General features: G+C 40.0%; 2 protein-coding genes across 5 annotated transcripts in view; one reads left to right on the forward strand and one right to left on the reverse strand.

The window, feature by feature from the left end:
- On the forward strand, positions 1-19,613 carry LOC104938269 (Na(+)/H(+) exchange regulatory cofactor NHE-RF3). Of its 4 annotated transcripts, none has more exons than XM_027280091.1 (11): positions 1-1,129; positions 2,909-2,944; positions 3,937-3,998; positions 4,101-4,312; positions 5,367-5,438; positions 8,086-8,218; positions 8,629-8,765; positions 8,853-9,060; positions 17,442-17,638; positions 17,735-17,870; positions 18,771-19,613. In XM_027280091.1, the coding sequence occupies exons 2-11, from the start codon at positions 2,931-2,933 to the stop codon at positions 18,860-18,862; spliced, it is 1,263 nt and encodes a 420-aa protein (XP_027135892.1). In that variant the 5' UTR covers positions 1-1,129; positions 2,909-2,930; the 3' UTR covers positions 18,863-19,613. The 4 variants fall into 4 exon arrangements, with proteins under 4 accessions (XP_027135892.1, XP_027135893.1, XP_019109941.1 ...); XM_027280092.1 differs by having other exon boundaries at positions 2,917-2,944; XM_019254396.2 differs by lacking the exon at positions 1-1,129 and having other exon boundaries at positions 2,472-2,944.
- Positions 19,407-25,433, reverse strand: part of nlk2 (nemo-like kinase, type 2) — a 37,170-nt gene continuing 31,143 nt past the window's right edge. The window contains exon 11 of the mRNA XM_019254400.2: positions 19,407-25,153. Coding sequence (XP_019109945.1) covers positions 25,099-25,153 — 55 coding nt within the window. The 3' untranslated portion in view covers positions 19,407-25,098. The remainder of the gene's footprint in view (positions 25,154-25,433) is intronic.

The following is a 25,433-nucleotide window of genomic DNA, read 5'->3' on the forward strand; positions in this document are numbered from 1 at the left end:
GACGTGTTCTTGTAATGAAACTCGATATATTTAATAGAGAAAATAATCACTCATGTGATTGGGACTAAGCAGCTGTGTAGCCATAAGAGAACCACTGATCAGTGAGGATAATCAGAAAAGGGCTTTAATTTGCTAAGAAGCGTAAAGATAGACTGGCATAAAGACTCTGGAGCAATGAGAAGAAGCTCGTTGTCTGATTAATCTAGATTTACCATGTTCCAGAGTGATGGGCGCATCAGGGTAAGGAGAGAGGCAGATAAAGTGATGCACCCATCAGGCCTAGTACCTACTGTACAAGCCTGTGGGGGCAGTGTCATGATCTGTGGTTGCTGCAGTGGGTCAGGTCTAGGTTCAGCAACATTATGTCTCCAACGAATCGGTCATGGGGGATGACTGTCTACCAATGAGCTTGGGTCTGTCTGAGGTTTCTGCCAGTTAAAAGGAAGTTTTTCCTCACCACCGTCGCCAAATGCTTGCTCATTGTGGAATTGTTGGTCTCTGTAAATAATATTATAAATAGTACGGTCTAGACCTGCTCTGCATGAAAAGTGTAATTTTTTAATAAAAAAATTTTTTCACACATGGATTGGCCGGTCCAGGCCCAGCCCCACTGAGAATCTATTATCAATGTATATATATATCTTGGCGGGAAATTAATGCAACTCTGGATGGAAATAAATGTTGTGACATTGCAGAAGCTTTCAAAACAATACCACAGCAAATGCGTGCTGTATGCAAATCTAAAGGCAGTCCAACGGAATATTAGTGTATTAGTGTGTGACTTTTTTTTTGGACAGGCAGTGTATTTTAAAAACCTCTTGTATAAACCAAATTGTACATGATGTACACATTATCAGCAAGTGAAATTAAGTGACACCTTGTCACTGGTGACACGAGTGAGTAAACGATGATTTCAAGTTGTGGTCATGGTCTGTTGTGTCACACTAAGCACACACTGAGTAAATGTTTAACCGACAAGTCCCCATCTCACCAGCTGAAGGAGTCTTTTATTGTTTTATTGTTTGTGTGCGTGTGCGCGCGTGTACGTGCGTGCGCGCTGTGAACCTTGTCTCCGTCCACAGTCTGAGCAGGTACACAAAGGTTCAGGACTCCATGAGATCCTCCACAGGTAGGCTCGTTCTCTCTCTGCTTCATATATAACTGAACTATGATTTGACTATTCAAATGTCACCTTCTGTGCTGCTAAAGTGTTCAGAACTCAGAACTCTTCATGGTAAGTGACGATGCTCCTGTGCTGTATTTGAAGGCAAAGTCTTTGTGTCTGCTGGTTCTTTTGATGGTTTGACTGTTGAAATTTTAGTTTGGATCTGTTGTGTTCTATAGATGCTATGTTATGTGTCTGTTTTGAATTCAACACTGCACCATTACTGCAGTATGTGTGTGTGTGTGTGTGTGTGTGTGTGTGTGTGTGTGTGTGTGTGTGTGTGTATGGGTGAATGTGACAAATGTAAAAAGGCTTTAAGTGGTCAGTAGAACAGAGAGACGTGATATGAATACATGTACCATTTATCATGGACATGTTTACGACGACGTGCAATGGATGTCACATGTACAGAACAAATCAACACAAACATATTGTACAATTACAATGAATGATGAAATGACAATGAATTACAATAAATGATAAAAGTAGCAGTGGAACCTGTGATAGTCAGATAGCAGCAGCAGCAAATCATAAACTACCGGTAATAATGACAGTAATAATATGTGTAGTGGACGTCGTGCAGGATCACAGCAGCAGCCACGATCCACGAGACCCTGCTGGACGACAGAGCACAGAAACTCCAGGGAAGAAGTTTAGTTCTTGAGGATGTTGATAGAGAAGTACAGAGAAGGTCAGAGGGAGCTGCACTGTCTTTGTAGATCTGGAGAAAGCTTGTGACAGGGTGCCCAGAGAGGAACTGTGGTATTGTATGAGGAAGTCTGGAGTGACAGAGAAGTATGTTAGAGCGGTGCAGGACATGTATGAGGGCTGTAAGACAGTGGTGAGGTGTGCTGTAGGTGTGACAGAGGAGTTCAAGGTGGAGGTGGGACTGCATCAGGGATCAGCTCTGAGCCCCTTCTTGTTCACTATGGTGATGGACAGGCTGACAGACGAGGTTAGACAGGAATCTCCATGGACTATGATGTTTGCAGATGACATTGTGATCTGTAGTGAGAGCAGGGAACAGGGTGGAGGAGAAGCTAGAGAGGTGGAGGTTCGCCCTGGAAAGGAGAGGAATGAAGGTTAGCCGCAGCAAGACTGAGTACATGTGTGTGAATGAGAGGGACGCAAGTGGAAGAGTGAGGTTACAGGGAGAAGAGATAAAGAAGGTGGAGCATTTTAAGTATTTAGGGACAACAGTCCAGAGCAATGGAGAGTGTGGAAAAGAGGTGAAGAAGCGTGTGCAGGCAGGTTGGAACGGGTGGAGAAAAGTGTCAGGTGTGATGTGTGATAGAAGAGTTTCAGCTAAAATGAAAGGAAAGGTGTACAAAAAACTGTGGTGAGACCAGTGATGGGGGGGGGGGCAAGTTTTGTGTGTTCTGTCATAATTCTGTCAGAAGGAAAAACCTCTCTTTGTACTAAAATTACTTTGGAGAAAAATGCAATGTTGTTGTTTTTTTCCCAGATGAGTTATTCAGTAACTTTCATTCTCTGGTCACATTTTAAATGAATTACTCTGAGTGTGACTCTGAGTGTGACTTTGAGCCAAATGGGCCAAACACAGCAGCCAATCTGCCTATGATGAGAGGTGGTATTTGATATTACATACATTTTGAAAAAAGAAATGGGACTAAACACTACTTAACTTACCTTAAAAATGTTTGAGTCTTTGTGATGCAGATGGCAGACTACATCTGTCTGTGGCTGTAAGAAGTTACAGGTATCTCATTGTGACTCTGTCAGTCCCACAGGCTGCTAGGATGCGATGGAATTTCCACGGTAAGTTCAGCTGTAGACACACCATAAATACATCTCCCATTAAACAGAAAGCTGCTGCTTGTTAAAGGATCAGCACAGTGTTTTAGACATTCCATACAAATCCCAAATACTACACATTAATACCAGTTTATAAAATGTATCAAATCCATATCCAGATAGTTTGGTAGGTTTGATTTGCGCTGGGTTTGAGATATGCAACTGTCTCTGATTTTTGCCTCCACCACAGTGAAGGTGACATGTAGGCATGTAGTTGGTGCTTCTCCCAGCAGTGGCACATGACATTAACAAAAGTCTATTACTCTGGATAATTCACACACTGTCAACAGTTTCCATTGGAACTATTCTCTACCCAACAGTCTCCAGAAAAACTGTGTTGTGTTCATTGCCATGCAGTGATGAACTTTCATAATACTATAGCAGATAAAAGCTGAACTGTGAGGTCAAACACGCAGGACAGATCATCTCAAAATAGATTCTCAGTTTAACACAACTATTTTGAAAAGTGATATTTAAATAGTTATTATCATTGATTATTACTTATTAATTACTTAATAATAATAATAATAATAATAATAATAAATAATAATTTTCTTTACCAACGCTATCAGGTGACAAGAATGTTGACATTAGATGATTTTAAATTTCAGATATGTTTCAATATTCATTGTTGTCGTACAATATTTGCAACTATGATTGGGGTTGGGGGAGGGGTTGTTTCCAGACATTTGGAATCCTCTGCTGCACTGCTGAATCATCCAGTATGAATGTAGTTAAAGGCTTCAGACTGCTTTGTCATAAGATTTTGATGATACAGGTCACATTTGATGGAAATGATATAAAGATGACACAGTGAACTAAATCCAAACCACTCAGTATATTTTTATCAGATAACATAATAATATATAGAAGTAGCACACTTTGAATGATCAGCAGCAATGATCAGTGGATGGAAAAAACACACACACACTGACTCTCTGTTTCTCCTTCATCAGTTTTACCTTCAATCCCAAGGAAGGGATTGATAATCCAGCTCTGGTCATCAATGATGATCCTGGTGAGGTTTGATACTGATGTCTTTACATACACAGCCTTTCAGAACTCCTTCTAAATCATGTGTCCCCACAGTGTTGATTCTTTTTCTTAACCATGTGTGCAGAGTCTAATAAGAGCCCAATGCCCAAACTATGCCATCTGAAGCGTCTGGAGGGACAGGGCTTTGGCTTCCACCTGCAGATGGACCAGAGTAGCCAGAGTTTTGAAATCATAGATGTGGAGCCATGGAGTCCTGCAGAGCACAGCGGCCTGAGAGATGGAGACAGAGTGCTTGAAGTCAATGAGGAATATGTAAATAACATGGACTTTAACAAGGTTTGTGATTTTTGGTAGTCTCCTCTACAGACTGTGATGGTGTTTTCCCAGAGGTTTCAAGGTCAGATGTGATGAAGATAGAGCAGCTGTTTATGTCATATAGTATAGAAATTTTGTAAATGGCTGAAATTTTTAGCTTGTTGGACACAATCAATGAATAGTGGTCACCATCTTAAACTGAGACAGATGACATGGATAAAGTCCAACATGCAGATAGATTGTCATTGTCTGAGTATGAATATTTTCCACAAAATATAATTTATGCAACCAGTCCAGGGTGGATGCCGCCTCTGGCTCAATGTCAGCTGGGATAGGCTCCAGCCCCCTGCGACCCTGATAAAGATAAGCAGTTACTGAAAAGGGATGTATGGCTGTGGCTCAGCGGTAGAGTGGGTCGTCCACCAATTAGAAGATCGCCGGGTCGATCCCCAGTTCCTCTCCAGTCTGCGTGTCGAAGTGCAAGATACTGAACCCCAAATTGCTCCTGAAGGCTGTGCCATACACAGTGTGTGACTGTGTATGAATGGTTAGCTCCTCAAACCAATGAGCAGTTGGCGCTTTGCATGGCAGCCAATGCCATCAGTGTATGAATGTGTGTGAATGGGTGAATGAGATACATACTGTAAAACTGCTTTAAATGGTCGGAAGACTAGAAAGGCGTGATATAAGTTCAGTCCATTTACCATATAATTTATGTGCTTAGAAAACAAAAAGATTTTTCTGTGCACCATACCAAATATACAAACACACAAACACTGTGGACACAAATGTAAAAATGCTTGTCTGTTGTTATTAAGAAAGTCAAAATGTCAAAGCACATGGCTCTGTGTGGTTAGCTGAATGATGAAAGAGTGTGGCCTTCTCTCCTTATCTTAACCTGAGCCTAATTCTCAGGACCTGTGAAAGGTGAAAAAAGGGATTAATATCTGCTCACAAGTCCAGGGCATGAATTCTTCACAAAAGCCTGAGTTATTGTAGTAATTTGGGTTGGCCATAAATATTAAAGAAATAGTTTTTTTATTGAATTATTTGTGTCTCTGTAATTACCTGACAGGTGGTGAGGAAGATCCAGTCATGTGGCTTACACCTGTTTGTCCTGGTGTTGAGGAGAGAGGAGTATGAACAGGTACTTTATTAGGATTAACACTATCGTCCATTCTACAGTGAGGATAATAGGCTGGTTTTAAAAGTTACATGCTGTCTTGTCTTGGAGGGCAGGAAAATATGAAACAATAACCTCAACAATGGGTCAGTCCTTTTTTCAGTGCACTGTGACTGGACTACCTCAATGGAATGCAGCCATGATTAATGGATTTATGGTTCATGGTTTGTATACTTATTCTAACACTGTCAATGTGAGTAGCACTTTAGCAGAGCAGTAGCAGCTTCAAAGATCTGTTAGTGTCTACACATGATGCATTCAGGCACAGTAGTTATGCTGCCAGTATGCAGCAACAGTGTAACAATATTCTTATTACACAGCATAACCCTGCTTGCTTTTACACTGGTGCCCTTCGTACATTAAAATATACATTTTGAAAAAATGTCCATTAAAATGAGGTAGCATTAGTGTCAAAACAACAGGCTACAGGTAAATGTACGAATCATGAAACACGGGACGTGATGGTAAACTGTCCTTTGTGCCTGTGGATGGTATGCACATGAGGTTTGCCTTGATGTTGAGAGTGGCGTGAGAGCTGTATCTCAAACGTGGGACAGATGTAAATTTTGGGACACATCATCTTTGAATCAGAGGGTGTTTTGGCCTTTCAACACTATACACTCTCATCAAAGGTGGCCAGCTACAGGGTGAGCTACAGGCTAGCTTGTGTCCTATGCCCAATCATGTGAATTGCCTGGTTGTTTAAATGCCACAGCCCATGGGACTATGCAAGGCAAGGGGTGTCCTCTTCCCTGAGTCAAGCCTAGAGCTGACTGCATACCTTGTTCACCCCCTGGGGGATGGGGGCTTAGTGAGCAGGCCCTGTTGATGCTCTTTCCGCTTGATCCATATCCACTGGCTGCTTCTTTCAGCCACTTCAGAGACTGATCTAATTGTCTGTCGCAGAGCCTGTCCAGGGATCCCAAGGTCTTTCAGCAGCCTGATGGTGGAAGAAGCCACAAAACCTCTGCATCCCACTTCAACCGGATAGACTTTTGCTTTCCATCCTCGTTGTTGAGCATCTGCTGCCAGTTCTGTGTAGCACTGTTTCTTGCGCACATAGGCTCTTCTGTTAAACTCTCCCATGGGGCTGTGAGCTCTGTGATGTAAACGTACTTCAGTGAAGGGGACCAGAGTACCAAGTCTGGCCTAAGGGTGGTGGCTGCAATCTCAGGTGGAAAGATTAGTTGCTGGCCAAAATCAACTAGCATTTTCCAGTCCCGGACCATGGCTAGCTGTCCAGCTTCTGGTTTGGTATGGGGGTGGTTGGGCTTTTCCTGTCCCTCTTGAATGAAGGTTGTGGCTGTGATGGAACTGGTTGCTCTCAGGGGCAAGGAATTAGTGGTATTCCTCTTGCTCTCAAGAGCTGCTGCCAGACTCTTGAGGAACTGGTTGTGCCTCCAGGTGTAGCAGCCTTGTGTGAAGCTGGTCTTACATCAGGTCAAGATGTGTTTGAGAGTTGCTGGAGTTGGGCAGAGGGCACAGGTTGGGTCCTCACCCATACCACTGATGGAGGTTTTTTGGAGATAGGAGCACATCATAGGTGGCTCTGATGATGAAGCTGATGTTGCTTGCCTCACAGAGCTCCCTCCAGCTGAGCTTTCTCCTCTCCAGGACTTCCCACATCATCCATTGTCCCTGCTTGGCAAGAGAGACAGCCTTTGTGCTTCTTTCTGCCTCCTCCTGACAGCGCACCTCCTCCACCACCATTTCCCGTCTCTCTGATGTTGAGGCCTTACGTCAAGTGGGCTTAATTGCCGTAAGGCTGAAGCCTCCTCTTCCCAACTGGAAAATATGAAAGTAACACTTTTGTTTTTTATTTATTATATATTCTAATTTCGATGTTCTATTTCTTTCTATTGTTCACACATTGTGAAAATCACAATGTTAATGTTAATTACTCACTCAACTATGGGTACTTTACATTGGGCTAAAGATCAACAGTGGGGATTATATTAACATTATAGCATAACCTACTGGTTTTACTTGTACCTAGTAAAAAGTGTCACTGATCAGTGAAAGACAAGTGTAAGGGGATTTTCTGTTCTAGCATGACATATACAGGGTTACACAGGGTCAAGTTACTGTAGGGACACTGTTAAATCTTAGATTGTTATGAGGACACTGACTTCACTCCTTGGTCAGAGGATAGGATTATCTCACTCCATAGACATAACATAGGTACAGAACTTAACCTCTACAGCGTCAGATAACATTGTTGAACCACTAAATGTATAAACACATTGCCTAGTTTGTAGACTATTAACTATTTGTGGACATAGAGAAGTTGTGTCCTGGGGTCACCTAGATGAGCCAGAAATTTTAAGCGGCATCATGATAAGTGTATAAGTGTATAATTAAACTGCCATTTCCTGCGTCAAGTGTTGACTGATGTTTAATTCACATCATTCTTTTCAATTGCAATACCACTTTGTTGTAAAGTGAACCTGTAACTGATAAAGAGTTAGATTAGGTGGAAACACCTGTAAGTGTATCATGGCTACACATACGTTGCACAGTTTGGTTGGACAGACACAATTCTTTAATATTAGTATGTGAGTTTTTCTGTTATTTTTTTCTCCCTCTGATTCATGGTGTCTCTGTTCTCCAGGCTGTGTCTATTGGTGTGAACATGCAAATGCTGGCCAAGGCCTCCAAAGGAGACCGCTGGTCCAGACCCAGACTGTGTCATATCAGCAGACACCCAGAGCATGGCCTGGGAATGTCCATCATCTCAGTGAAAGGTACCAACACACCGCTGTTCTACACACAGATTCTGCACCCTTTAACTATTTCACAAGAAACACAACCAGTACGAATGTGAGCACTTTGGATATGAAGCACTGCATTGCTCATGACGAGCAGTTGGCACCTTGAATGGCAGCCTTTGCCATACGTGTGGGAATGTGTAAAAGTGCTGTAAAAGCACTTTGAGTGCTTGGTCAGCCAGAAATCCCAGCATTTACAGTAATTCCCCCTGAAACCACAAATTATCAATTTTACCATCAAAAATGTCAATTATTATGTCAAATAGGTAGTATGATCTTCTGTAGATAAACTCTTGTTACTCTAGTTTATCTTGTTACAAAGTACAACAGTTTTATACCACGCTGGGCTGATGATTATGATCATGATAACATTGATGTGTTACCAGGGCAGAAAGGCCAATATGTTGTGAGCACAGTGACTGACAGTCCAGCAGAGAAAGCTGGTGTCTGCAATGGAGACAGACTGATCTGGATCAACGGAATCATGGTGTCAACGCTCACACACTCCATTCTCAGCAGAACTGTATGAATCCAGTTTCCTCAGTCAGATCTAACTTGTTTCATACATTAGACTGAATATGGATGTAATTCCTGTGTCTTTGCTTGTCAGGTGAAGAAGAGTGGGGACTCAGTTACAGTGCTTGTCATTGACAGAGAAAGTGAGTGTTGCTATGTCAGGAGGAAAATGCCCATCCTGCCTGTGGTGGCAGAATGTTGCAGCCTCCCACATACAGCCAAGACCATGCATCTGGTTAAAGGACGCAATGGATACGGCTTCCTGCTGAGACAAGAGAAGCTGGCAGGCACTCAACGGACAGGTGAGAGATACACTGATGGATACATGACAGCAATCTCATCTATAAAAAGAAACACATGATGACATAACATACAATCGCATCATTAGCATACACCATTATTGTAAGCGCCATTTATTATTTGTGTTTTGTGTTCAGTTGGGCTGGACGGGAGGAGGTTTCCGTGTGTTTGAATGGGTTTGAGCCACAGGTGTTTTGGGCTTATGTGGCTTCCGTAGGAAGCAGGAAGTGAGAGGGTGTGTCTCATGTTTTTGTTAATAAAGAAATGGCGGAGCGACACGGTCGTTTTACCATGACACCGGGTCACACGTCTGTGTCCGCGGCCAGCCAGAGTTATGCGTAAACGGTCTCCTGTCATTTATTAGAGTGGTTATAAACAAAGAAATGAAGAACAAGAAAAAGAACAAGTAAGATAGCCACCACAATTATCATTAAATCATCACATTTATTTACCAATCAGCAGTGATATATAAAGTTCTAAATGTCAGGGGACAGGCAGTCATTTATTTTATAGCATCCACATCAAATAAGATTTCACAAAAGCAACTCCATGTTTACCATATCGTAGTGGCCTTCGGCTGGTGTTAGGCACCTGGAGTAAGTAAGTAGATGGGTGAAGTTACAAATCTAGACCAAGATGTTGAGATAATACAGATCCTACCTCAGTATCAGTTGCATCCACCTCCATGATGAATTGGTGTTAGGGTTCTGGCTGGATTGGATAGTGTGCAGATGTGAAAAGTGCCTTTAACTTTTGGAAGGCTTCCTCTGCCTTGGGGGTCTAGCGGAAAGGGGGTGGAGGTGAGTTTGGAGAGTGGTGTCCCAACCCAAATAAAGTCCTTGATGTCAGTCCGTACCTGTCTACTGTCAATGATGCAGCCTAGGAAACTTACAGTAGGAGGCATACAACTCACATTTTTTAGTTTGTTTTCAATGGCAAACATGGTAGACATGCACAGAGGGGTCCCTGGAGAATGTCAAAATGTTGTCCAGACATACTGATGATCTGATCTGTGGTAAAACTACAAAGTTCAGAAGAGGGACTACAAAACACACATCTGAGATACTTACTAGATACTCCCCGTATGTTCTTACTGTGTTTTTAATGCAAAAAATATAATCTATCATGGGTGCTGGCGGGTGGCCAGTGGTCAGGGTTTGAGGACAGTTGCTATGTTCTATTTGTCTCTGTGGCAGTTGTTGATCCAGATGGCTAGGGAAATTACCTGGTGGCTAGTTTATCTTTTAACTGATCACTCAAATATTTAGCAAACACTCCCTACTAACTACTCAGTAACAGTTAGACGGCCTCCCCTAGTTGTCAAGGTGATAAAAAAACAGCTCTTATTTTGTACACAACTACCCCATGATGTATTGTGCCATGAAATGCTTTGTGGAGTTGTGAGGATTCATGGGTTGAGTCCATGTCCAAGACAGACAACACAACGAACACAAGGAGAGGGGCACAAAAAAGTGAATGCTCCAATGCTCCGTTGGTCACATTTTACAGGTTGCTGTGTATCCTGCAAAAAACACAGTCTGTGAAACTCATGAACAAGCTAACATTAAGTGTATAATGTTTTATTATTCTTTTTTTTTCTTATTTACAGAGCTATACATATTAGCTGAATGGGTCAAAATGAGACAAAATGGGTCAAACCCCTAACCCTAACTACAACCTGGGAAATATGTCAGACTAAAAAAAAATCTGGAAGACAGAGTAAATAAACTGAGTTATTGTGTTTAGATGAAAGGAATTACAAAACTATTTTATAGTATATAAAATAAGCATTTACAATTAAAATGTGCTTCCAGTATTCAGAAATAAAGTAGGCTCAGGCTGGTGAACAGGACAGTGGTAGGAAGTGGTGCTATACAGTACATATCTACCACAGGTGCAGTTACAGTAACCTGAACACACTCAGCAAACAGGTAAAGTAGTCGTTCACCCCAGTGCCCTTAACCATAACAAACAGCAAACAGCATCCACACACTGTTGACAGGAACTGCTGTGTTCATCAGGAACACTTCTCTTCTTTCTTTCTTTTTTTTTTTTTTTTTTTTGCAAAATGTATTTATTGGAAAAACAAATATAAATTGACAACTTACAGCTATGCAATACAATTTTCCAGTTTTTTACATTTTTTCCCCCCTAAAACAAGGTGAACAGAGACAAAACAGCCAAACAAAGCAACAACAAAAAACACATGCACATAAATTCCATCTTCCATCCTGGCACAAGTAGGGATCACACAGCATTCTACAGAGCAGCACTTAATCTGGCAGGACCTGCAAGTCCTTAAAGTATGAAATAAAAGGTTGCCATTTGCAGAAGAACTTATCAGTACACCCTCTCATCGTGTATTTAATCTTCTCAAGTTTAAGGAAGAGCATGGTGTCTTTAAGCCACTGTGATACAGAGGGAGCGTTAGGAGATTTCCATTGAAGGAGGAGGCGGCATTTAGCAATTAAAGAGGTGAAATTTATAATTTCTCTTTGGGCCAAATTTAGTTTAACAGGAGTGCCAAAGATAGCAATAAATGGACAGGGCTGTATATCAATTTGCATTATGGTGGATATTATGTTAAAATAACTGGACCAATAGTTATGCAGGCGTGGGCAAGAGAAAAACATGTGGCTCAAATTGCACTGTGAATTTGAACAACGATCACATTTGTACTCTATTTCTGGGCAGATTCCAGACAACTTTGATTTGGAAAAATGAACCCTATGTATAACCTTAAACTGGATAAGTGCCAGACGTGCACAGGATGAAACAGCGCCTCACCTATTCACAACCCCACCCCACCAATCTTCATCAATTTGAAGACCTATCTCCTCTTCCCAAGCGGCCCTCGTCTTTAGGGTGGAGTGATCTCCGAGGTCCAGGGTACGATTATACAGTACCGAAATAATCCCTCTACTTGGTAGCTTAAATGTAAGTAAATCTTCCCATGACTGACGAGGGGGTAGAGAGGGAAAAGCAGGAAAGGATTTAAAAACAAAATGTCTGAACTATTGAAATTACCATCTGAACACATATCCAGGAGACAGTGTATACCTTTTCTGTGCCATATAGAGAAAGCAGATTCCATGTGTGAGGGGGGAAACAGGTGATTACTATACAATGGACTCTGAAGGGATGCCCCGAGAAATTTAAAGTATTTCCTGAACTGAAACCAAATCTTTAAAGTATTAAGAACAACTGGGTTTTTAATGTACATTGAGACTTTGACTGGAAGAGACGAGTATACAAGGGCAGGTAGGGAGGATGAGTTGGAACAAGACTGATCTTCCAGTTTGCACCAAATTAAGTGTGGACAATCGAACCAACAACGTATTTTATGGGTGTGTGTAGCCCAATAATAAAATTTGTCAGGCCGGGACTCAAATGAGGACTCAGATGCAGAGTTAGGCAGTAAGCTGTTTTATTCAGGACGGGGCAAATCCTCGACTGAGTGAGGCTATGAAAAGGCCCTAAACTAAAGGAAACAAAAATCACTCCAAGGAGGAAAAACTCTGAACTACGCTAAATAACAAAATCAAAATCACTCTCAACGAGGAACAATAAAGCTAGGACTAATAGTATTAAAGATTAACGAAATCAAAATCACTCATAAAGAGGAAAAGCAAAAAGGCTATGAAACATCAACTTAAGGCGCTCAAAAACGAGGCTGAAAACACACTAGACTAGATACAAAATAACAAAAGGCTAGACTAGGAATTACAACAGAAAATCACTCATTCGAGGAAGAAAACAAAAAGATACTTGAGCTAAGGAGCTGTGGCTATGGACTGTGGAAAAAAGGCTTTGGTGCACGCTACGAAGGACGAAACACTTTGGCACAAGACAAAGGGAGACGCAGACAATATATACACAGGGTAATGGGGAACAGGTGGAAACAATCAGGGCGGGGAAGACAATCAGACCGGTGACACATGAGGAAGGGCAAGTGACCTGAAACGAGAGGAGAGTTAACTTTCAAAATAAAACAGGAAATGACAAGACATAACAAAACCCCAGCTTGACCTCACCGCGGTGTGACAAAATTGAAAGTTCGGTAGAGCAAGACCACCACTAAACTTGCACCTCTGCAGTAGCGATCTGCGGACCCTCGGAGACCCCGCACCCCAAATAAAAAGAGCAAGAACATTTTATTCAAAGAATCAAAAAAATGTTTAGGTAAAAATAAAGGGATTGAAAATTTTGGTAGGATGTTCATTTTAAGAACATTAATCCTACCTATCAAAGAGAGGGGCAGACTATTCCATCTCTGAAAATCGGATTTTACTTTAGCTATGAGTGGAGTAAAATTGGCAGAAAAAAGACCAGGAAAAGTACGAGTCACATAAATACCAAGATACTTGAAACCAGAGAGAGTGACCTTAAAAGGCAAGTCAGTTTGTTGGAGTAGTGAACCAGCTGCATTGATAGGAAAACATTCACTTTTGTTGAAATTTAGCTTGTATCCCGAAAATGAGCTAAACTTATCCAAAATAGACAGGACACCTGGAAGACAGGATACAGGATCCGTAACATAAAGCAACAAGTCATCAGCGTACAAAGATAAACGGTACTCAACACCATTGCGGATAACACCTCTCAATGAAGTAGAGGTCCTTAATGAAATAGCCAATGGCTCGATAGCTAAAGCAAAGAGGGAAGGCGATAGAGGACAGCCCTGGCGTGTCCCGTGTTCCAGCACAAAGTAGTCCGAGCAAACGTCATTTGTATGAACACTGGTTTGTGGTGAAGTGTACAGTAATCTCACCCAGCTAAAAAAATGTATCTCCAAAGCCACATTTTTTCAGGACTGCAAACAAATATTCCCACTCAACCCTATCAAACGCTTTTTCTGCATCCATTGAGACCACAGCCTCAGGTAAACTGTCTGACTGGTTGGAGTAAATTATATTCAAAAGAGTAAGGGTATTAAAAAATATGTGGCGTCCCCTAATAAATCCTGTTTGCTCCTCAGCGATAATACAGGGCAAGATATTCTCTAGCCGAATGGCAACAGCTTTAGCCAGAATCTTCACATCGGCATTAAGTAAGGAGAGGGGTCTGTAAGAGCTACACAATGTGGGGTCTTTTTCACTTTTTAAAAGAAGGACAATTGAAGCTTGGGTCAAAGTGGGTGGTAACAAGCCGTTTTCCAAAGATTCATTAAACATTGACAAAAGCAAAGGCAACAGTTTATCAGCAAATTTCTTAAATAACTAAATCGGGAGTCCGTCAGGACCAGGGGCCTTATTGGACTGCATTGCTTTGATAGATGATTTTAACTCTACAAGGGAAAGTGGAGTGTCCAATTCTTTTACTTGGTCAGGTTTAATAGTGGGGGTCTGAGGATTAGCCAGAAAATCATTCATTTCAATAGTGTCAGTGGGAAATTCAGATCTGTACAAGGAGGAATAAAAAGATTGAAATGTTTTATTAATTGCAAGAGGATCAGTAACGATAACATTAGAGTCATTATTAATTTGAGGTATAAGATGCGAGGTGGACTGATGTTTTAACTGGTGTACTAATAGTCGGCTGGCTTTATCACTATGTTCAATATAAATACCACAGGTTTGTAATAACATACGCTCAGCCCTTCTGGTGGAGATAAGATCGAACTCTGCTTTAAGGTTTAAACACTTCTTAAGTAGTTCTGGAGTAGGGTTGGAGGCACATTCCTGATCAAGGTCACCAATCGCAGATGTCAACTCTATAAGTCTGGCATTTTGTTTTTTGTTAGAGTGGGCAGAGAATGAAATTATCTGCCCTCTAAGAAAAGCTTTGAGCGACTCCCAGAGTAATGAATTAGAGGTGGATTCATTTTGGTTAAAAGACAGGAAGTCATCAATAGACTTCGAGATGAATTCACAAAATGCATTGTCTGCCAATAATACAGAGTTAAACCTCCAGGGAGAAGGGGTAGGTTTATACTTTGAGAACTGAATATCTAGATGCAATGGGGCATGATCAGATATTAAGATAGGTGAGTAATTAGAGGTAACAACACACAAATTAAATCTGTTATCCACAAAAAATGGTCTATTCTCGAATATGACTGATGTACTGGGGAAAAGAAAGAGAACTTCTTTGCTGAGGGATTGCGGGATCTCCAAGGGTCAACCAAACCATTATGGGTCATAAAGTCAAAAAAAGACTTGGCCATGTCCAACAGGGGTATAGAGCGTGGACTAGAGCGATCCAATCCAGGGTCAAACACACAATTGAGGTCATCTCCAAAAATCAACAAATGCTTGTATGGGGTATATTACCAAGTAATCTATTAGAGAAATTGACATCATCAAAGTTTGGCGCATAAACGTTAACTAATACCACTCTTGTTTGCATAAGTGTACCTGCAACTATAATATATCTGCCGTCTTTATCCGAAATTACACCAGTAGATTGAAACTGAATCCTTTTGTTAACATAATAGCAACCCCCCTAGCTTTAGAATTGAAATTAGAGTGGTAAGTCTGCCCCATCCAGGGGGATCGGAGCCTGCAGTTATCTTTAAGTCTAAGATGGGTCTCTTGCAGAAAAATTATGTCAGAATTAAGCCGTTTTAAGTGGCTAAAACCATAGACCTTTTTTCAGGATTGCCCATGCCACGTACATTCCAACTGAGAAAACGAATTGGCTGGCCCTGCCAGAAGTGCTGGGATTTAAGTTACCAGAACACATTTATGTGTGAATGAAAAGAAAAAATCTCCAAAGATAACTGTGAAGAGCCAGGGCGGTATATAGTCTAACCTGTAAGACATAATAATGTATATGAAGTGAACAATGCAGAGATTTGCAAAACATTGCAGCTTAGTGTACCCTAGCTTGTTTAAGGTTCGAGTATATTATCAGTGCAACACACCATCTCTTTCAGTACGTGGTGCATATAAACAAAATGTTTGTATATGCAAAAAGAGTCATTAATAACAAACATATCATTCAACTCGGGTATAAAACTTCAAGTGTAAACAAATAACGGCAGGCTAATATTATTAACAAGTAAACCACTGGCATAGAGCTCTAAGGCCCTAAGAGAGAGTACTGCACCGTAATGAATGGATACATCAGGCAGTGTTCATCCTCTTGATGTAGGCCATGGCGTCCTCGGCTGAAATAAAGTCCTTAACTACCCCGTTATGACTGATCCGAAGACGAGCCGGGAAGAATAGTCCATATCGCACCCCCTCCATCCCGCGCAGCTGCTTCCGAACATCGTTAAAGACTGCCCGGGCCCGAGCCACCTTGGCAGTATGGTCAGGGAAGACGGAGATCCTCATATCACCAACAGAAACCTCTTGACCCTCTCTGGCGCGCCGCAGAATATCCGCACAGTCGCCGTAGTAGTGGAACCTGGCGATGATGGGACGTGGTCTCTCACCCGGTCGCGGCTTGGGCTGAGTGATTCTGTGCGCACGGTCTAGTAGTGCTTCTTTATCCAGCTTGAAAGCCTCCTTCAGCAGGGCAGTGACGGCAGAGGTATCGGTTGCCATTTTCCGACGTGACCTAGATTTAAGCTCCTCGCATTTACTTTCCAGTTTGGAAACCTGAGTTACTAAACTTGTAAGCTTGGTGTTCATCTCAACAACATCGTGTGTGCAGCCAGAGAGTGACAGCTCAATGTCTCCCACCGTGCCTTTGAGTGTGGCTAGCTCGACCTTCATAGCAGCTTTATCATTCTCAAATTGTGTTTTCACTGATTGTAGGTCAGCTCTTATTGTGGCCAAGTCATCGCCCAATGTTGCTCGTAGTTCGCTTTTGAAAATAGCCGCAATGTCCTGTCTCAACGATGTTAATACCTCGAGTTTCAGCGCGTCCAGGTCGGTCACGCTGGTTTCAGGCGGGGAGGCGGGGTCGGAAAGTGAAGCCGAGGCTTGTGGCCTGGGCTCGGGGGTCTTGCTGTGTTTTTTTTTCCCGAGGTTCCGTGGAGCTCCCGAGGTTTTGCCTATTGACTCGGTCAAAACTAGTAAGTTGGTAAACCTAGTGTATAAACTCACTGTGGCTCAAAAAATATTTAAAAGAAAGGGCCGATTACCATGGATTTAAAACAAAGTCTGCAGGAGATTCTAACCATGCGTCCTACTCCATTAGCTGCTCACCAGCGCCCCCTTCTCTTCTTGGTTTCCTCCATTAATGTCTTCTTTCATCTTTTCACCTCTGTCATTATGTCATCAGGCCCCTAAGCCCAGTTTCATCGCCCACAACACGCCGAGCTAACATTAGCTAAGTCTTAATCTAGTACCAGGCTTTATTCATGTCAAAGCAACCAGCACATAACATCTTATCACGGCTGAAATGTTTCAAAGGCTTAGCAACAATGGGACCTGTGTTGGTTTGACCCCATGTCTTGTATTCTTTCCTGTCCAAACCTACTGTGACCTAGTTCATGTGCTGAGGGAGGTGGATGTGGGGAGTCCAGCTGATGTGGCAGGCATGGAGGATGGAGACCTGCTACTTGCTGTCAATGGAGAACCGATAGAGTCTATGGAACATGAGGACATTGTCAAAAAAATTAGACAGAGTGGTGATAAAGTCATCCTCATTTCTATATCTATATCAGGAAGAGACTTCTACAGACAGGTAGAGTATGTGCAGCCATGTCAGCGTGTTCATACAACTAGAGATACTGTACCAGGACTGGCCTTTAACTACTTTCTGTTGTTTTGCTGCAGTTAGGCATCTCTCCACTGTTATTCCATGACATATGTACACTCTGGGATGGCAGACAGCAGACTGTCTCCCACTGGACTGAGGCTGGCTGTGGTTTCGACTCAGCTGTGTTCTGGACCACGCAGGAACTTTAACCACACAGGTTTGATTCTATTATTCATGACAGGGGAAGTATATTTTTCTTGATCCTGATTCATGTAACTATAGATTCACAACTGAAACTCTGTGTATGCACAAAGACATTCTATGCAAACGCCCTTTTCTGGATTTTAGACTGGTCAAGATCACAACTGCAGGCATATCATAAATTGCCTGTACATTGTCTGATTTATTTAACAGGATTACAGTGATTGGATGTTAAACTTTCTGCCTGAAATGCAATAAATGCCAAACCACAAAGAGCTTATCAGCAAGTGTCCAAAAGAACTCAGCACTTTGTAAATACTGCGAGGCACTTAATGAGCCTGGAGCCTATCCCAGCTGACTTAGGGCGAGAGGCAGGGTACACCCTGGACAAGTTGCCAGTTCATCACAGGATACATAACAGGTTATTGTCAACAATTAACCTGTTAAGTTTAATGTCTTTACACTGTGGGAGGAAGCCAAGAGTACTCAAAGAGAACCCACACAGACATGAGAAGAACATGTCTCTTTACACAAGGCCCCAGCCGACGTTCAAACCTTGCTGTGAGGTGACAGTGCTAACACTGCACCACCGTGGTGCCATATGAGCTATCTAAGTAGGCTATAATTTGTAATTGTAATTTATTTATTTCAAGACAGGGACAGTGCACATTAATCTAAAACAAGAGAATATGCATTGTGCCAGGTTCTAGCAGATTGCTAATTTCCACCTGTAGTCCCTGGGCAGGTTGATGGAATGTTACATAGACAATTAGTATAGGAAAACAAAAAGAAAGAAATTAAGTGAAATAGATACTGTCTATATACTGTCAGCTGTTGATCTTGACTGGGCATTCTAGTTTGTATAGCCTTCTATCGTGACTGAATTACCATTTTCTCCATGTTTTGTGTTTTTCAGATGCCTCTTTTGGTTCTTGTAATGGATGTGAACGACTGAGTCATCAACAGATGTGGAGCTCAGGTTTTGAGAAACAAATGATTTTACACTAAACAGAGTTGATCTTTTCTTTTTTGCTTATTTTTTTTAATAAGTCACTGTGAATCTGTGCTCTGGGACTCCTCCAAATCGATGACATAACATGACCTGCTTTTTTATAGTCTGATGTTTTGCCAATTATAATAAAGATTATGTTTCATATTTTGGGTGAAAATCTTAATATACTTCATGATGTAAATTATGAAATATCTTTCCGTTTATATAATATGAGGCATTGTTGTGTACATACACCTGTATGTATTCAGATTAAATGTTTTTTTTTTTTTACTATTTCCTGTCAACATATACATTTTTGAATCAAAATTTTTCATCAAGTGTGGTCTGTGTGCTGTATACATCTTCTGTTTTTTAACTCCAAGAGAGGTATGAACAACAAGGCATTCTTTAAATGTCACATTTAATTTCACCATTATTCTCCAGATGGAACCTTTTGGGTAGACCTAAGTTTTGAAAATGACAACTGATAACTGATACCTTTTCCTTTACTTTGATTTACAGTGCTTGAACGCAGAGTATAATAGATACGTCTATGTACTATATATACTGCAACTTTTATTCAAATTACAATGCATCTGATTAAAACATCAAATATACAAACATTGTTTAGGAACAGCAAATTATAGGAATCCATATAATTCAGTAGTTGCCAAGTTGTGGTTAATCTCACATAAATTTGTCAGTTATTACTCTACAATTTTCCAAAATGAGCATCATTTGATTCAAGTACTTCATTCCAACACAAAATAAAACATATAGGAAACTAATATATCTACACATACAGGCGATGGGGAGGAAGAGTGACAGCTTGTACCACTGCTCGCTGCTCATTCCTGAGAAAATTCCCATTCAGTTTCCAATAGACACCCACAGGATGTGTCTTTTCTGTTACCTCTTCTTTCAGAGTAGTCCTTGTTGAATGGGTAAGTAATAATCTGATTTAAACAAACAAACAAAAAACAACACTACAATTTTTATAATAGGTTGGCATGGATTATCCCACCTAAAACTGGCCACGTCACAGAAATCAAATTTCAGGGAAAGTCAACAGCAAAGTATGTAAGAAGGCTACTGTACATGCAGTTATCTTAAGATAATTTTATACTTTTGGGCAATATTACAGTGGCCTAGAGAGCTCCATAAACTGGAGAAACATGAAGAAAACACTTCATATTTAGACAACATATACACCGAATAAGAACACAAAAATATCACAAATAAATTAAACACACAATTAAGAAACAAAGAAACAAAAGCAAATAGCGAAAGACAAAAGGTTGTACACAACAACTAAGATACAACCTCAGATGTTTCCAGGGGACACTAAAAACTGATGGCGCAGCAGTGATTAGTAAAATACTTCTGTATTCAAATTCTAAAAAAAAAAAAATAAATCTAAAACTATAATATAATTATATTATAATAATTACAACCATTTCAGTTTGTTCATCATTTATTAATGTATAGTTAGACTAGAAAATAAATAGAGCTGGAACAGCAACTCTAAATTTTGGCATTGAAAAACAAAACCTCAGCTGAGACATGTTTTCTTTTCCAGTTTAGGTTTTGTTTTAAAGTTAAGCTGAAAAAATTCCATAGAATAGTCATGCATCTTAAATCACAGCGGCAGTCTTTATGCAGCCATTAGCTGTATTCACTCAAGTTAAACTATTTTGAACTTTGCACAGCGTGAACATCAGCTCCGGACTGTTGCACCACACCACATAATAACAATATAGAGGACACCAGAGCAAAAGCCAGGTGTATAACTAATATCTCCAAAAATGTGAGAATCAGGCAATGAAAAAAGATCTTTACTCCTGTTTAGACATGACTAAACATATTTTTTGTTTTGGTTTTTAGTGTCACATGAAAGTTTCTGTGCTTACCGTGTGTTTATTTCTGCTGTGTACGGATTTGTTAGTCAGATTGTTTGTTTTTTCTAAATGCAGCATGCATTGTAGAAATGGTGACAGTGTTTTCTTCATATTCTTGTGTTGCGTCTATTTTTTAAGGTTTTCTAAATGTATGATGTATTTACTCTCTGAGCCACTGTATACATGTTGCCAAAGTCTTAGTCAACTTTGAGAAAAACATTACTACAACAAGCAAAATAAGCCTCAGCATGCAGTTTGAATAGAAGCACCCTGCAGCTCACTAGAACTGAATAAACAAACATCTGTACTACTGTGGCTGGGCTCTCTTCCATATTGGATACAGTTCTCAGATAGGAAATATCAGGAGCCACAACTGAATCGTTAATTGAACTTTTATCTCTTCTTGCTCTTTTTAGTAGCAAACTATTTAAAATACCAACATTTTAATTAAAAGCAGGTCTAAATGAAATCTGTGTTTTAGTTACTTGTTGAAAGCCAAATCTAAACTGGAAAAGGACTCATATTCAGTCATTTAATCAGTGGATTATGATTCGATTAAATGCCATTGAACCCCAACAAACATAATACAATATACAAAAAAAAAGGAAAACACTGGTGTAATTGTTAGTAGCCTGAAAAAAAATATCCAAAGAAGACTGTGTTTTGTGAAAGTATTAAAAATGAACTTTAATACTGAGATTTGAACACAGCCACTATGGTGGTGTAAGCAGTGACTCTCCCTCCCCATAAGATCCTAGCCTATCAAGAAGTGAAAACTGACTAACAGTCAGGGAACCCTTGGCTATTGGTAGGACTTTGTAATACAAACATCTGATGATTAAAAAGTTCAGGTGAACGCTTTGCACTGGAATAGTGCAAAGAAAGGTATGTGGTGGGGGCTGGGGGTGCAGGGAGGGGCAGTATATTTTTCTCATTTCAGTATAAAAGCTTGAATAGACATTCAAGTGTTTTGAATTCATCCCCACCTAAAATCAGAAACACATGGGGGTAAACAAAGCCAAGTTATTGAGCTCAAGAGGTAGAGACCAACACGGTGAATCCTTTATATACATATTCACACAGTGCTGCTGTGATAAAATAATTAACAACAATAACAAAGAAAGGCTTCTCCTTAGATATCTACAACTCTGCTATACACACAAGATATAGTTAACATGACTGTGAATCATTATAGGATTTGTTGTCCTCTACAGATCCTAGTTGCAGGGTAAAAATCAAGAAAATATATACATTTGTATGCAAATTTTAAAAATAAAATTAACTTCACAGCCTTAGAAATGTGCAGGCTAATACAATTTCTATACAGTGGTATTGTTTTTTTTTTAGGTCGGTGTGTAGATTTACTTATCTATTTAACATATATACATAATACTTTGAGGTGTGAGAAGAATGCATGCCATTGGACACAAGAACAGGAATAGAAAACAATTCTAAAAATATATTAAATAATTTACTTCAAAGCTCTTTTTTTTCTGGAGACAGTGTACATGTATGTGGAGGAGCAGGGCACACTTTAGCACTAGATTACCATTTTGAAAAAGCCATACTGATGAGACCATGCCATCATTTATATTGTCATTCATATGCTACTTGTTTGTGTCCTATGGTGAGCTGCTTGAATGCAATCCATGAAAAAAAAGTTGGTCAATAGTACGTGATAATATATATTCAAGTAGACAGAACAAATATGATATTGCTGGTTTAACTGCTTCTTTAACGTGGTATGCTTCATACATCATGATTCCCATCTGTCCTTATAACAAAACAAGGATAAGCAGAACAGACTTGCTGGTTTTACAAAAGCAGGTTCCAAGGGAAGACTGGATCTTTCCTGCAGTAAGCTACTACAGCCACATTCTTTTTTGAAGGTTCCATAGCATTGTGGAGGATTTCTTTACACTCTGGATCTGATTCTCAAAGTGCTGTCCATCATTCCTATCATTTATTAGAACAAACAAAATGAGTACTTGTCTGAACACACCAGTTTAAAACTGTAAATTGACTTAATTGGTTTAAAGTTATATTGTGTCGATTCAAACAGACCTTGATCCCACGTGTGACTGACATTACCCAGCTACTCTGTGAAGATTATATGATGTTATAAGATGTTCAGAATGAGCCAACCTTTGGGAATCTCTTCAAATATGGGAAAAATCTGGTTGCCATAGGTGGTGTAGTATTGTGTCAAGATGAAGATTTGGTGTTCCATCAAGTTTTTAAAAGATTTTGAAAATCCTTAGTTTTTTTTAATACTGAAGCAATAATAAATAATAAATTGAACCCATAATGTACTCATTGTCCTTTGTGTAACACTGAACATATTTATTTATTGTCTGTCTTTCATTGGTGGGGGTGGTCAAATAGGTTTGAAACAACCCCCCTGTTTATCCAGCTAATTATTGACTACTCACCCAAAGTGAACCAACAGAAAATGATGTGCATAACTACAGTAAGACAGCAGGTCAGAGTAGGATGTAGCTCTGCAAGTCTGAATGGGTGATCTGAACAGACAGTTTGGGAAAGAAGAATTTCCTTGGTGCGCTTATCCAGAGACAGATAACATGTGACAAAAGGTCAGTAAAAAAGTCAATAAATGAATCTTGATACTGCACAATCAAACGGAAAATGTTCTCATAAACAGAAAGGATGGCCCACGCCACAGAAATAAGACCCAGATTTTAAAAAACCAAAAGACTGCACTTTTACTTTAGTGCAGTTCATTCTCTTCTTCATGCTCTTTGGGGTCAAATTTGCTCCATTTGGGTGTGTGTGAGAGTGTGTGAGAGTGTGAGTGTGTGTGTGTGTGTGTGTGTGTGTGTGTGTGTGTGAGTGTGTGAGAGAGAGAGAATAGTCACCTAACTGTCCAAGCAATAAAATTAAGAGGCACACAAATAAACAGCACACATTCCTTCATTAAAAAACTATTCAGTTAGGTTGAAAGGGTTGTTTGGCCATACACTAGTATTGAAGTGAATGTTAACAGCTATGGCTGTCTAAAGGAGGGGGCAGAGTAACATTGTAGAATTTCCTGTTCTACTCCTGATCCCTTTGTCAGTACACAAACTGACTATAGGCTTTCTGGAGTCACATGAACTGTGTTGTCCTGTTTGGTAATGGTGCAGTTTTGTCTGATCCCTTTCTTTCCTATTCACAGAAAGGTCCAATTGTTCTTCATTTAATATGCAAGTGAGCATTTATGCCTTCACCTTCAAGACTGAACAACTAAACACAATTTATCGAAACAAAGAAAACAACAAAGCAGGTTCCATTTAAATTCAGCGCAACAGTATGCTAATCTGACTTTCATTGTTCCAAACAGTAATAAAGCTGTTATTAGTCTTTCAGGGGATGCCTGACCAAAAAAGGGCAGGGTCAGCTTAATGACAAATATTATGGAGCCTCATGTATAAACACTGACACACAGTCATCACTGAAATCATATGCAAAATAGCAAATACAAACATAGATCAACCTGTTCTAATGCATACAGTGTATACGTATTTTAAACTTCACATATATTTAAACAAGAATGGCATTTTTCTGGATTTCTGGATCTGTGTATACACTAATTCAATTAATATGCTGAATTTTATTCATCATTCAATTACTGTCGCTTCTGTTTAAATTGGAATCTATGTATTTTTGGTCACTAGACAAACTAAAACAAACTTTTTTGTTTTTTAAGTCTTCTATTGTCTGTTCAGACATGACAAAGCATAATGTAGATCATGTGCAGACAGATTAGAAACATTTTATAAATCCCAAATCTCGCAAATTTGCACACAATCTTAATGCTTATGTATCATTTATACATGAGGCGCCTCATCTTTGGCAATAAATTGTCACATAAGTAAAAACAATAGCCACATGGGCAGGGGAACACAGGAGGACATACCTGTAATAACTTATTTTTAATTTAAATTTTTAAGAATATGGTGGTTGGATGGGAAATTAACCATATTGTGATTAGAGAAATTTTAAAATATCACTTTTAGGTTTTGTATTCATATACTGTGTAAAGCAAAACAAAATGTACTTCATTATGATGCAATAATTATTAAGTTTTAACTATCTGGAAGTGAGCAGATGGGTTTGTTTAAAACATTTGGTCTATAGAGCATTTTTTTGTCATTCATTTGCATACCAAACCCTCTAATACACCCCCCAAAAGCAGTTATCAGTGGGTTTCTCTTCATTTGTTTCATATTTCAGCAGACCTGTGAGTCCGTTCTCCAGTGAAATGCTACACAGATGATAGAAGACGCTGAGACACGTGTTCTTGTTCCCAGTTTAGCAGCTTGTCAGTTGGGAAAGATGATGACATGCAACAGCAGCTATTCCCACACCAGCGGAGATGGAGGCATTTCAGAGGGCTGAGCCACTGTGGAACTGTTCAAAAGGAGGCCAACAAGTGGGTGAAGTTAATATTAGCTATTAAGGTGTATATTGGTTAGTTATGTTGTGTTCCACAAAAAAAAGGATCTTATGCTTATAAAAAAAGAACAGAACAGCTGGGCATGCAATTGTTTTTTTTAAATGCTGTTCACAATCACAAAGCTTGTTTTCTCGTGATACAGTTTATTCCTCTGCACTATTACAAAAAGACATCTTTACTTGTATATAGAAATTGTAATATTATCAGTATTTAATTGAAAACAGACATGTTGGG

This window comes from Larimichthys crocea, chromosome VII (genome assembly GCF_000972845.2).
Source record: "Larimichthys crocea isolate SSNF chromosome VII, L_crocea_2.0, whole genome shotgun sequence".
Classification (NCBI taxonomy): domain Eukaryota; kingdom Metazoa; phylum Chordata; class Actinopteri; family Sciaenidae; genus Larimichthys; species Larimichthys crocea.

Excerpts from the sequence above, each read along its gene's own strand:
- LOC104938269 (XM_027280091.1), top strand. Across the intron at positions 3,999-4,100 it reads GGTCATCAATGATGATCCTG|AGTCTAATAAGAGCCCAATG; the intron begins GTGAGGTTTGAT and ends CCATGTGTGCAG. Across the intron at positions 8,219-8,628 it reads GTCCATCATCTCAGTGAAAG|GGCAGAAAGGCCAATATGTT; the intron begins GTACCAACACAC and ends ATGTGTTACCAG.